At 38.2% G+C, this 14,055-nt stretch overlaps 3 protein-coding genes across 12 annotated transcripts in view; 1 reads left to right on the forward strand and 2 right to left on the reverse strand.

Annotated features, from left to right (window-relative positions):
• The window catches only part of LOC118235645 (myelin-associated glycoprotein-like), a 27,313-nt gene extending 23,702 nt beyond the window's left edge, over positions 1–3,611 (forward strand). For 7 of the 10 annotated variants that reach the window (XM_035433243.1, XM_035433253.1, XM_035433225.1 and 4 more), the window contains 4 exons: positions 67–108; positions 1,016–1,066; positions 1,165–1,234; positions 2,849–3,611. In XM_035433243.1, coding sequence (XP_035289134.1) covers positions 67–108; positions 1,016–1,066; positions 1,165–1,234; positions 2,849–2,932 — 247 coding nt within the window. In that variant the 3' untranslated portion in view covers positions 2,933–3,611. The remainder of the gene's footprint in view (positions 1–66; positions 109–1,015; positions 1,067–1,164; positions 1,235–2,848) is intronic. The other 3 variants (XM_035433234.1, XM_035433262.1, XM_035433271.1) reach the window with 3 other exon arrangements.
• Positions 1–11,560, reverse strand: part of LOC118235520 — a 253,413-nt gene extending 241,853 nt beyond the window's left edge. Inside the window, exon 1 of the mRNA XM_035432952.1 lies at positions 11,502–11,560. The gene's annotated coding sequence lies outside the window, so the exon portion shown is untranslated. The remainder of the gene's footprint in view (positions 1–11,501) is intronic.
• On the reverse strand, positions 3,609–10,927 carry LOC118235821 (myelin-associated glycoprotein-like). Its single transcript, XM_035433663.1, has 9 exons — positions 10,835–10,927; positions 9,398–9,766; positions 8,817–9,107; positions 7,829–8,083; positions 7,213–7,470; positions 5,951–6,038; positions 5,784–5,864; positions 5,409–5,475; positions 3,609–4,062 (listed from the first exon to the last, which is right to left on the reverse strand). The coding sequence occupies exons 1-9, from the start codon at positions 10,887–10,889 to the stop codon at positions 4,009–4,011; spliced, it is 1,518 nt and encodes a 505-aa protein (XP_035289554.1). The 5' UTR covers positions 10,890–10,927; the 3' UTR covers positions 3,609–4,008.
• Positions 11,561–14,055: the final 2,495 nt, after the last annotated feature.

Below are 14,055 nucleotides of genomic sequence, written 5' to 3' on the forward strand. Positions count from 1 at the left end.
AGAAATCGCTAATTAAAATGTGGCAAATGAAACATGTATAACATTTTTTTTTTGTTGCTTTTAAAGTGTGGAAGTAAAGATAAACCCTGTCTACTCAACTGCAGGCCTGTAAGTCTCCAAAGTATGCGACAGAAAAATGCATATTCAGTATAGACAAAAATTAATACTATTAATTAACAGCGAACAGTAACTAGCTGCATACTTAATTAGCTATATAATTAAATGCGGTCCAAAAGGAGCATTTAATTATATAACTAGGTTTCATGCTACACTCACTACCAATTTCTACCTAGTCATAGCTTGAACTAATTGTTTGAAACATTGGTTCAAAAGTTTTTTGAACAATTAACACAAGCCACAAAACAACTGCCTTTTGTTGGTTAGCAAAATCCATTTTTAAAACATAATCATTTTTTCAAAACTGCAAATTTATTCTTAAAAATCGCCTCAAGAATGTACATACAGACTTGCAGGCAAGCACGCAAATTTGACAAGGATGATTTCAGTTTAAAAAGTAGGTAATAGCTCCAGACAATCATACTGACATGTCTGGCACAGGTTTTTAAGGCATGTCAACAAATTGTTGTCAGACTCTTGACCAGCATAGCCCACTACAGCTCTTTCTTAATGTGACAAAGAGTCATATTTTCCACATCAAATACGAGCTGAACTAGTAGCAACTGGTGCCGTGGGAGTGAGCTCTAGGGGTTTCGTCATACTTGTTCCTGGTTATGGTTATACACTTTGTTGTACGTCGCTCTGGATAAGAGCGTCTGCCAAATGCCTGTAATGTAATGTAATGTAATGGGTACTACACACACTATCTAAGCAGTGTTGATTTCAGTCGGCGATCAATAGTCCTCACTTTTGCTGATTAGCCGTCTGTTATCTGCAGTTTTCTGTCCGGCTCACGGTGAATTTTGCATGACACACACGCTTAATGTGCATTGGGTGTTGCCGCGGCGAAGGGCTAGGGTGTGTAATACGCGTGTCATTTCTTGTTTTATTTTCACAGCGATGACCAGCATGTGGGAACACAGGAAAACATAGCGCCAGCCAAATCCCAGTAGGTCTCTAAAGTACACAGAAGAAAAATATTCAGACTCATATTCTGATTAAACATAAATGAATAATGCTGAATTGACTGTCTTTAATGCCATCTAGCAGCAGGGGAAAGGGGCCTGTTGAAGATCCGTCTGCTACCGGGGATGATAACATTTATGTTAACAGTGAGGTAAGTTCAATAATTTAATGTTGCCTGTAAGCACATGAAAGGAATAGAGTTCTTTCTGGGTTTTAAAAAACATACTATTTTAGATCAAGTGAGCAGCCAATTCTAGAATTATTGGGACCCTTCATGAAAGTGAGTAGAATGACTGTAAAAAAATGAAAGCAACAGTAGGGCATATTTTACATTACATTACAGCATTTAGCAGATGCTCTTATCCATAGCGACTTACACAACATTTTAAACAGCATTTACCTTGCATCCATTTATACAGCTGGATATGTACTGAAGCAATTCAGGTTAAGTACCTTGCTCAAGGGTTCAACGGCAGTGTCCTATCCAGTAATAGATATCCAAGCCCAGTTCCTTGCCCACTGTGCTACACTGCCCATTTTCGGCTCTAACGTAAGGGGGAGCCACATGCTGTTATCTTAACACAATTTTTCTGACACAAAAAGTTTTTATTGAGTAATACAATTTTTTTCTGCAGAACATAAAGTAGGTTTCAAAATTATCCCTATGATTCATATTTGGTTAAGCCTCCCCTGGAGACACTGAGTTTCTTTCTGTAATGTCTGCCACAGTTGCAGAATACTTTTGGAGGGATATTGGACCACTCATGCATGCAGAAATTTTTTTTTATGTTTGCGCTTGTGGACTGTTCTCTTCAATTCAGACCACAGGGTTTCAATAGGGTTCAAGTCCAGAGACTGAGATGGTCATTGCAAAAACATTGATTTTGTGTTCATGCAACCATTTCTATGTTGATTTTGATGTATGTTTGGGGTCATTGCCTTGTTGAAAGGTCCCTCTGTGACCAGGTCTCAACTTCCTGGCAGAGCCAACCAGGTTTTGAGCTAAAATATCCTGGTACTCAGTGGAATTATTTATGCCATCAACCTTAACAAGAGCCCCTGGACCATTAGCAGACAAACACTCCCAAAGCATCAGTCATCTTCCACCATATTTTACTGTTACCCCAGTGTTTTTGAGAAAAATTATATTAGAAAAAAATGTTTATTTGAGTAAAAGCAGTTTCCCCAAATGTTTCGTCATAAATTTTGAAACACAATGTGTATTATTTATTCTATACGATCATTTTGTTTGTTTACATGAAGGGTGCCAATAAGTTAACTGTATGTTTTTTTATTGCCTGAGGCAGTTCTATGTCATCTTAGATACTTACTGATAATGTGCCTGCTTTAAAATAGCTGGCAGAGGGGCTTTTGGAGTTATTAGTCTAAGGGAAGGAAGTACCCTTCATTGAACTCAGAAGCTGCTTGTACCATGATGTCATTTTTACTGAGACTGTACATATGAACCTATTATTTCATAGCATTAAATTCACCATTGTAAATGTAAATATTTGTTTTTTTATATTGTGTAGGCCCTTTGTGCCTGGTGTGAAATAGTGTCTAATTGCATGGTCCATAGGAAATAGTTCCAACAGAAAGTATGAATAGAGGTAATCTTTTGCACAGTAATGGGGTAGTGCACACATGCACAACCCTGGAGGCATAACATCACTATACATGCTTTTCTGGAGCTGCAGGAAGTATAACTTCTGTGCATTTGTGTGTGCAATGAAATGGTTTCACTGTGTTCCTTTTCTATTTCCAGACACCATATTTTGAAGAAGAAGAAGAAGAAGAAGAGGAGGATTATGAGAATTGTTTTAAAGAGGACGTTTATGCGAACATGTAATGGCACAAAGTTGGCTAGTCTTAAGAAAAACCTGCTACTTTAAAATGCGTGATCCGGAGGCAGTTCAAGCAACGACTATGCATTGAAAAGGCCTTTGTCACACGACAGGAATTTGATTGTAATTCTCCATGCACACATTTCACATATGATACTTTTTTATTGGATATAGCTTGTGCGCGATGTGGTTAAGGCTTGTGATTTCTGTCAGCACGACAGAAATAGGCGTTTATTATCGGACGGCCATGAAAATGGAGGTTTTGCCTGTGGTATAACAAGAATCATAAGAACCGTTTATTCTGTAGTACGTGTGCTGGGTGTGGAAAGGGTCCTTTTGATTTTTTAACGGTACATTACTTGATGTCTTATTTCAATAGTTTGTTAATATTGCCATGTACTGCTTTGCATTGTCATCAAGTATATTACTATAATCAAGAGCGAAACATTATTTTATTTAATTCATTGATTATTTAGTGTTCTGAGAATATCGTTGCTGCAATAAAGGGGTCAGTTTTTTGTTAGAGGGGTCAGCTTTTGTGATAAATATATGGCCCTTGTATGATGTGCTTCTATCTGTAGATCCTACCAAAAAATGTAAGAGTGTCTGAAAATTGTGTATGGATTTGATAAAGTAAAGCCTAATTTGTTTTATAAAAGATTAAACACAGATACAGCACAATTATTTTTGTCATTTTTATTGATTAAAAGTACAAGTACATAGGTTTGTGCATGACAGGTAAAAGCTAAATCATCTGAAATAATGTAAAAATGAAATCTTTGGACGATGTTTCTTATTCAGATCAACATGAACAATGACATTGTAACACTTCTCCGTGTACAAGATTTGTATGTCCATGTATAAGAAAAGGATTGGCTTCCTATTGAATATCCAGCTGCAGTGCTCTTGTAAAAAAATAAAATAAAATAACGTAAATATAGGTGTCTGTTGGAAATGGACAGTGGCCATATTCACATGTTTTTGGTTATAGTATGGTTACAGGTATGGCTCGACAGCTCCTGAGTTACTGCATTCAACACTGGGGGAGTGGCATCTAGGGTACCTGCGTACCTGTTTCATTCTAATCAGAGGCATCTTCCACACATGTATACACATCATCTTCCTCTCCAACCTGCTGGACCGAGAACAAAAATCAGATTCCAGTGGTTTTTCCAAAAGTGAAATTAGCTTATTTAGTTTAATTTTAGGGATTAAACTGAATATTATACAGGTGTGGCATAAGGTTTATGGCATATTATTGAATAAATGGTAATACTGTCTTTGAATGGTCCTTCTTAAGATTTGCACTAGTCCGTCATTAGTCTGGACGAACGCATGTACTTTCTGGGGCAAAAGCGGCAGCTTCCCTATTGGTTAATCGAACTGTCTGTCTCAGTGTGCCGGTTCTCCTGTCCTTCTAATGAATGTGTCGCCCCTCATTTTTCGATTAGTTATTTCATTTTAAATGTCTAGCGTTAGAAACAAAGACCTATTTTTTAGCGCAAGTCCACATAGTAGTACGGTTTCTGGTTTTTTCTCCTTCTTCGATTTCGTTTCGCAGCAAAATCGAGAAGAAGCTAAGCAAAACATTCCGTTAACTTAGCGATGAAATCGAACAAACTAACGTCTGCTAGCTTCTGTTTGATGCGATATCGGTGTAATAATGAGGTGCATTGTTCCCGGTTGTTATAATGCCCCCGTTAAACTTGCCTTGAAAGCACGTTTTCATAGTTTTCGATGCAATGCAACTTTGTGCCAGACATGGCTGGATGTAATCAGACGCATAGACATATATACATCTATATATGTCTATGATGAAGGGCGACACATTAATTAGAAGGACAATATGAGTCATGAGAAGCAGAAGTGTTATAAAGTGTAATTCCCCTTTAAGCAATACATTCATAAATGCCTATGTTAATAAAAGAGCTACATAGAGATCTGGGCATGTGGTGTGCTATGTCAATGCAAATGTAGCAAGTGACATTACTGTGACAAGCTTAGTGATAGAAAATGTGCTTATTTGTGGTCATTGACATGTGCATTTATGAATGTCTATGTAGTGCTTATGAGAGGACGGTGTACTGCTTATGAAGGGCTTATATATCTCCTTAGGACCATTCATAAAAGCTGTGTCTAAAGAAACATGCTGTAGAAAAGAATACCAGACCAACTTAAACATTTTTGAACTACAGCAAACTGATTTAGCGACAGTTGAGATCATTTACTGTGTAATGTGTACAATCAAATCTAACAGTTTTAGTGTTGTCTGTTCCTCCCAGTAGTACGTCTAAGTTCTAGACTTAGCTGGCTGCTTGTAACCTGACAAGATGTCCGCTCTGCCTTGTACTGGCCCTCCATTAGAGTGTTGTTTCCTGATCTATGCACCCGTTTGCCTGCTGTATGTCTCTCTGGTAGAGAGCATCAGTAATGCATGATGTAATGCGTTATGTACATCTGTGAGAGCACCCTTGTACATACCCCAATATTACCATACATCTGTTCATCGTTTACATAAAATCCACTGTTGATGCTTTTTTCCTCCTTTCTAAAAAAACAAAAACAAATGAAAGAATATTTAGGTCCAATTCAATTCGGGTATTAATATTTTCTTTTTACACTTAAAGGGGACAATGAGTTTTAAAAAAATCAGTTTGGCACTTTGTGTTTTTTGATACAGATAAAATGCAGTCAATGCCAGTGGTTTCTAAACTTCTCCACAGGGACCCACAGCCAGATCCAGGTATCGATGTGTTCCCCCTCAAGCACACCTGATTTCATATTATAAATTATAACCCAAAATCCAGTTTTCCTGTGGTTTAGGTTATAATTTCTCACAGGTGTGGAAAAAAATACCTTGCTGCCATAGCGTAGGAGGTCCCTGTCATGGTTGTGGCTGCGTCGTCCATACCAGTTACAGGTTGCTCACGATTGTGTCTGACAGACATCATAACACAAAAGTTAAAATAAAATCAACATTTTAAAAAAGCACTGGGTGCCAGTTACAAAGGAAGCATGATTACCTCGTTGTTCTTGCTAGCCACACTACAACGGCCATGCCTGCCACCAGCAGCACAGCAGCAACTATGAGTGAAATGTACTGGAGTTCACCTGCAAGCAGAGACAAATCAAACTTAAGTGCCTCTCTGTTGTCGTTCAGTGGTGATTAAAATCAGTGTAGTATGATGGGTAAGGAACTGGGCTTGTAACCTAAAGGTCATGGGTCTGATTCCTGGGTTGGACACTGCTGTTGTACCCTTGAGCAAGGTGCCTAACCTGCATTGCTTCAGTATATATCCAGCTGTATAAATGGATGTAAAAAAAAGAAAGTTGTGTAAGTCGCTCTGGATAAGAGTGTCTGCTAAATGCCTGTAATGAAATGCAATGTAAATGCTGTTTAAGTCACTCTGGATAAGAGTGTCTGCTAAATGCCTGTATTGTAATGCAATGTAAATGCTGTTTAAGTCGCTCTGGATAAGAGTGTCTGCTAAATGCCTGTAATGGAATGTAATGTGACGTAAAATCTCTTCAAATCTGCCCCCTAAGTGCCCACTGAATTTGGACTCATCACATATTTGTGGTTTATTAAAATAAATCGGACGAACAAGCCAGAAATTCGCATTCAGAGCCATCCGGTGATACTTCTGAAGCTACCCAGGCCATTATTCCCCTTTTCTCTTCTCCCTTTAGCTCAGGGCAATAAAACAAAAAGTGTCTCCCCTTCCCCCCGATGGCTCACTACACACAAAACCACATCATAATCTACCTACCACTACTAACTACATTTTTTCCAGTTGTGGGAAACATGTTAGCGTTGACCTGTGTACCATATGTTTTATGATTTAGATTTTGTGGCATAAACAATTAAATTATAAGCTTTTACTTTTTTTATTTGTTTTTTTATTTATTTAATTTTTTACATTTGCTAGTACAATATGTGTGTTTATCATTAATTGTTTCTCCCATATTTCATAGGTTTTGATACATTAGTCTTGACCAAATGCTTGTGCCTTTCATATACTGCCATCATCCATGTATCTGGTGTGTGTTGCCACAAACTTAAGAGGCTTAATTTAAGAGTAGTGCAAAGCAGACAAGATTGCCTGGTGTGAAAACATGCTAGCGTGCTATTTCTGAACACGCCACTTTGTCAGCAAACATCTCACACCTTTGACAGCTTTGTACACCACTTCGTCAAAAACAACAATGTGATGGCATACACACCCAAAAAAATGACACTGATGTCAGTACATTTTAGTTTTCCGGACAGCGGACGATGGCCTACCGCTCTGGGGTGGTGTGAAGACTGCGGACGTGTTTCCTCGTGAGTTGCTGGCCTGGCAGGTGAGCTCTGTGAGCCTCTGGGTACTCCGCAGCGTGCCCAGCGTGATGGAGCCGTGTCTCTCAGTGCCGGCGCTGGCATCGCTCCCTCTCTGGAGCAGCCAGGTAATCTCAGGGGGAGGTTCTGAGTCCACTACGCACAAGCAGGCCACCCCCGTGGCCCTCACGCTACAGGCCGGTCCCTCTTTTATTTCTGGGGCATCTAGAACAATCAGAGGAAAATATGTAACAAAGGATTAGTGCTGAACTGAACCAGGGTTCTACCTGAAGCTTGATTCAGTTCAGGTTTCTGAGTCAACTTTGACTCGGAGGGAAATAAAAGTGCATGATTTCATTTTTTGGTCTTTACAAACAAAGCATGGCCAAGTTCAGAAAGCCCCAGAATAGGTTTACCAAATATGTGATGAAAAATGTAAACATACATTTACATTATTTTTTTCTATTATTGTCTCACAACATTAATTATGTATGAAAAACTTGAAAAAAATAAAATAAAAGTTATTCTCGCATTTCCATTCCATTTCCAGCGGGCAGTGCCAGTGAGATGGCTTTTGGCTTACACTCCACACTGATCTTGGCCGGAGTGGAGTTCTTGTGCCCCTCTGTGTTGATGGCTGCACAGTAGAGAGCTTTAGTGTGTCTGGACACGTTGTGCAGTTTGTAGATTCGTTCCTCTGACAGCAGAGTGCCAGTGATGTTGTACCACTGGTAGCCGTGTGCAGGAGGGTTACTGTCACTGGAGCACTGCACCTCCACAGCATCTCCCTCCTTCACCACTGTGGACTCAGGCTTGACCTCCACACGGACTGGGGCATCTAGATGAACAACACGGTTTTTAGATGACTTGAGATTATATTTAAATGACTCGACAAGTCACCGCAAGTGGTACAATCTGGATCAGGGCATTAGTATTTTTAAGGCCAACTAAAATGACCAGCATCTGACAGAGTTCCTGTACCACTCTACCAATGGTTAATGTTTGACTCTTTGAGCCGCAACGCAGTGGCTTGTTCATACACTGTTACATGTGTGATTGCTGTGTGGACTATGTGTGAAACTAGACATGATATGTCATTTATATCCAGACATGTTTTATGTCATAAATTAGCTGATCATAATACTACGAAAGACATACAGATCAAAGAATGAAATATGTAACTGATGAAATCTGGAACAATACAATTAATTGTGAAAATGTAAAATATTTTATCCATTTTTTTCTGTGCCTATTTCTTTAGCTTCCAAGGGTTGAAGATCTGTTTTGGAACGTGATCTAAATTCATTCTTTGATAAAAAAGTTAAAGTAAAAAAGCATTGGTAGCAGTCAGTTTTAAACAACTAAAAATAAAACTGTTCTCAGAAAAGGGGAATTGAATTGTTACTGTAAGTTTCAATTTCCAATAATACTCTGTACTACATTCAGTGTTAAAAAAAAGTAATAAGATGCTATCAAAATGTGTTAGTTCTCATTTTGAAGAATTGTGAAATCCTTCAGGCTTTGTGCAAAAACATGTAAAATTTTTTTTTTTTTTTAATTAGCCCACTTACATGCCACATTCAAAATTTTAGAAGATTGCACAGATGTGACCTGCTGATACTTTGCTGTGCAAGTCAGGTGCTGGTTGTGGTCAGAGTTTGTGGCAGTGAAAGTCAGGCTTGAAGTCACTCTCCATTGGCCGTTGGGCAGCTCCTCTGATTGGTTGGTGGTTGTTCCACTGCGGCTCCAGATCAGGTGAGGCAGCTCCGTGGGACAGGAGTGAGTCACAGAGCAGGAAGCAGTCACAGCGTCACCTGCTTTGACCTCCCCGCTCACGGTCAGCAATGGGGAGGCTGGAGAGTCTGTAGTCAAGTGATAACAAGCATCTAATAAACCGCCATCTGTAAGCTACAAGATCCCAATGTATCATTTTCAGTTTTCAGTCAACAAAGTGAGCTGTCACATTTCTAGAGAATAAAGTCATAAAAACATATTTCCAATCACAGCTGGTCTCAAGCATTCAGTGGGGCTTTCAATAGCCAAAGTGCACAGACCTAAAAGGAACTGCTTATGTTTTACAATGACTTTAACCCAGGATCTTATCAGTACATACTCATGATTTTAAAAATAAGCCACACTTCTTCAAACGCACCTTGGACATCAATGGAGACCAATTTATCTTTGTAAGAGTACTTATTAAAGTCACGAATCTCTATCCTAAAAATAAATGGGCCATTGTCCTTTTTTTTCAGGTGATTAATTCTCAGTGAACAGTCTTTTCTTGCAAGATCCCCAATCAGATTTGTCCGGCCCCTGAATTCTTCCAACACTTTGGAGGAGTCCGGGTGATAAATGTATATGTCTTGATTTGTCGTGTGCCATATTCCTGTCAGGTCTGTAGGCTTTATTTCACGGTCTGGGTAATTGAACTTGCAGGGAACCACGACACAAGATCCCTGCAGTGCTGATATTGTCTGCGGCACTTCTGCTGTCCAGGTGGAGGTGGTGTGAACATTTAACACTGGAAAAAATAAATAACAATCAAAGTGTGATGTTTTGAAAAGATGAAGATCCCTTGTACGCGGAGCCAAGGGACTTCAAATTAGCCTTCCTGGCTAACTCTATCACATTTACAGAAATGTTATTAATACACATTTTCCGTGTCAAATAAAAAAATTTAAATAAAATAATAATAATACATGAGTGGTTCCCAACTCTGTTCCTGGACATCCATCCTGTGGGTTTTCACTCCAACCCTAACAAAGTGCATCTCATTCAGCAGCTAGAGATCTTGTTGAGCTGCTAATCATCGGAATCAGATGCGCCAAATTAGGGGTGAAATGAAAATCTACTGGTCGGTACATTTCCAGGAACGCAGCTGGGAACCACTCACATTCATACTCCAAAGAGAAGGACAGGTATCGCTCATGGAATAATTATCTCACTGAAAATGGGAATACGATGTTTGGGAAGAAATCACGTTTTAGAAATCATCCAACAATGTTGTTGGAAACATGATGGGGGTATTAACATCAAACAGTATTGTACATGCAAATTAGCTTGCACACCTGTAGTGAATCCTTAGCATTCAGACTGCCATCAGCACACAAAACCATTTCACTGACGAAGGCATTAAGAGAGAATGTTTGAATCTGTTAGCTTCATCTTCACTACAAATTTAGATTTTGGATCTTTTCAGAATGTAGATTGACTGAGGTATGTCGACCGAGGGTTGTGTTTTGAAATGCCAAGATTCCAAAGAACACCCATAGGTAATTGGTTGCTTAAGATATGTGAGAGCATTGTGTGTTTGAGCTTTAAAAAAACATTACAGGGCATGCCACACTGACTGACTAATTCCTACTTTTTATTTTTCATCTCTGATGTTGACTGTTGGATGCTGCCTCCACGTCAAGAAATTGTTTCTGTCACCCATGTGTTTACTATGACCTTCGTCGTAGATTCAAACAATGTGTGGTCTTTGGCAGTGTAATATATTCTTTCCATTTCAAGTGTTATATAAAGCAGAAAAGCTGAGGGAGACTGAGGTAACCTTGTCAAATAATTTGGGTCTTTTTCTGTGCCTTACCTTTGAAGAACAGGATGTGAAATAACAGGTATTTAAGCCATTCTTTGGGTCCCATCTCTTTCTGACCACACAACCTGTGGGCCAAAAAAAAACCCTTATATAAAAGGGTTAACCTTTACCCTTATTTAAAATGTGATCATTTACACTACCGTTGTATGTAGTAGATACAGTATTGGTGCACAGAGCCAACATTAAAACCAATTTAAAAATAAATGTTTATCCATCTCCAAAGATCTATGAGGTCCCAAGAACTTCACATTAGCGATAGTCACTAAAATGCAAAACAAAAAACATTTGTAATGTAATTTAAAATTCTTAGTTCAGCCTATGTCAGCTATCTAAAGGGTTGTACTTCAAGCAAAAAACAAATTAAAAATCACAAAACTTGTTTTAAAACTGATGTAAATATTTCCCACTGAGATGCACAACATATGACGCCTTATTCCATGAACAGAACTGGTAAAAGCTATCGCACTCACCAAAAAGCATTTATAAAGTGATCACAGATTATTTGTGAACCAGAAATATCAAATAATCATTGTTATTCAAAAGCTAACAGTAGCATTATTGTCCTTACCAATGCTTTGATGAATAGAAATGTTGCTTTAAATTTGTTTCACCACAAGAAGGCAATCAAAAGAGTAGAAAAATTTACTGGATTACTTACAGATATTCTAGCTGAGCGTTTCTCATATGTTCCACTCGTTATTCTTTCTGACTGAAATTGGAAAGATCATTTCTTTTTCTGTGTTCCTGTTTCATTTCCAATGTGATGTATTTATATCTTACTTCACTTCCCAATTGTTTCAGATGAGTTTGCTGAATCAGGGCTGGTCCAAGCCTTCATGGGGCCCTAAACAGAATTTTATTTGGGGGACCCCCCACTGCCTCTGCGCCGCCAGTACTATTGACTATTGTCAATGCTTGATCATTCGCACACCTACTGTAAATCTAACACACCCATTATCAATTTTATTAGGCCTAGTTGTAGCTGTGTTGCTTACATCATACATATAGTATGAGTACATAGTTGATGGAATAGAATAAGTTTATTTTCCCAACATAAATTGTTATACTCAGCAGAAAGCAATTTGTACACATAAAACAACAACTCTTAATCTATAACTAGCTAATTAAGGCATAATGATATTGGAATATAAAAGCAAAGACCCCACAATGGTGCTGTAAATAATGTCAGGCTGTTATCAGTGCCAAGTTCATGGAACAAAAGCTTGCTTTCATTACAGAAATAATAATAATAATGCAATGATAATAATAATAAACAATAATAATAATAAATATATACCCAGCAACAAGTTATTTTTACACAGAAGAAAAAACCTTTAATCTTTAAAATTAAGCCAGATTGATAGTGGAATATTTTACCAATAATCACAAAATGCTAGTTTTAAATAATGTTATGCTGTTATCAGCATCAAGATCAGTATACAAACACGAAAACGTTAGCTTGCTTTTATTTCAAACCAACTATGAATAGCTAGCTATCTAGCGGTTAAAATCGAAATATCTCTAGAGTTTTAATCTAACACATTAGCTAGATTCCCACCATTAAAATCGAAATTTCTATAACTAGCTAGTTAGCTAACTTGCTATTATACATACAACTAGCTGGATTAAGATGTCAAGGCCATTTAGGGATGTTTAATCAAACGTTAAGTTAGACAACTTTGTCCTAAGACAAGACAAGATTTGCTACCTAGGCTATGTTGTTAACTAACTAGCTAGCTAACATTAGCTTCTGTTTTCTTCTTTCTTTTGTCTGCTCCAGAAGGATAGCCTATGTCCTTTTTTGCGACATTACTTCTTTGCTGCCTCTCCATCGACGCAGAGGAGAGGACTGTAACCCAACGTTAGCCTGACTGAGTGTGCTTGCATCAAAATGCAGTTAACGTCCTTTACAGTGCGCATGAACGTGAGACCGGCTCTGACAGAGGCAGCGGGAAATGATTAAACCAGTGGTATTAGCTAGCCAGTCCGTTAACATAACATTGCGTTTTTGTATGATTACCATTGACATAATATAATATATCAAAAAACAAACAAACGAACAAACAAACAAACAAAAAACATTTCGAGCTCTCTTGTGGGACATTTCATGCGCTCTTGGGGGCCCTCTGGTGGCCACGGGGGCCCTAAGCAGGCGCTTAGTTTGCTGTTCGCCTGTTGCTGATTTATGTGTCCTGATCAATGTAAACTTTTTTCTGACGAATCTAGTTGTTCTCCACTGAGTGACTTATAGTACAATGATGAGTATAAAAAGTAATATATAATAAGAAATATATTCACACATTTTCTGCAAATGACCACACATAAACAAAGATAGTAAATTAACATTCAAATTTAGATTCTTTGGAAACGTATTGATTCAATGCAATAAATATAAAATTCACAAATATAATGAATTCAAGAGAAAGAGGCAAATAGAATGCCATCCTGTTCATTTATTTTACATGCACAGATTCATTTAACTGTCATTGCATTTCAAAGTCACATTTTGTAAAAAAAAAACAAAAAACCTTAATAAGTATGCCAGCAGTTAAGTAATTTTAACTCACATCAGTGATCTCAATGACATGATGACAGAATTCAAATTGTGTGCCTTTGCAGTATTAAAAAGCACGAAGGCTGCAATAAAACTACTGGTTTCACTGCTTGCATAAAAAAAAAAAAAAAAAAAAAAACAGTCTCCTAGATATTCAAAGAATTGCACAATGGTGACACTTGAGGCCTTTAAATATTAATGTACAGCCAGGGTTGTGCCTGCTGGAGAGTCAAAACAACTTAATGTGCCCCTCTATCTAGTGCACTGTGTTTAGCTGGGACAGTGTTCAATATGATTGATGTGAACATTCAAAGTGTATATTGCAAAAAAGAAAAATTATCCAGATATGCAGCATTTCCACCCGTACACCTCAGTATTTCTTACAACACCACCAGTGGATCTTCAAACCAAAGTTTGGGAAGTACTGATTCCCCACAAAGTTCATGCAGTTAATTTCTTGTCCTCAATGTAGAGGGGGTTAGAAAATCCCATGTTTTCAGGAAAAGTCCCAGGCTGAAGAACATAGTGAACCGGGCTAGCACGGCCTAGGTGCACTTTGGTTCTGCTGCAGACCTTCCTGGATGTCTCAATCTGACTGTCATCCTTGGCATTTGAGAGGGAGTCTTCTAACTTCATTCTGTCTTCTTTGCACTGGAAA

This window comes from Anguilla anguilla, chromosome 1 (genome assembly GCF_013347855.1).
Source record: "Anguilla anguilla isolate fAngAng1 chromosome 1, fAngAng1.pri, whole genome shotgun sequence".
Lineage (NCBI taxonomy): Eukaryota > Metazoa > Chordata > Actinopteri > Anguilliformes > Anguillidae > Anguilla > Anguilla anguilla.

Excerpts from the sequence above, each read along its gene's own strand:
- LOC118235821 (XM_035433663.1), bottom strand. The coding sequence starts at position 10,889 with ATGGGACCCAAAGAATGGCTTAAATACCTGTTATTTCACATCCTGTTC. Across the intron at positions 6,039-7,212 it reads CTTCACACCACCCCAGAGCG|GTGAACTCCAGTACATTTCA; the intron begins GTAGGCCATCGT and ends CTCTGCTTGCAG. Across the intron at positions 5,865-5,950 it reads TGGCTAGCAAGAACAACGAG|ACACAATCGTGAGCAACCTG; the intron begins GTAATCATGCTT and ends GATGTCTGTCAG.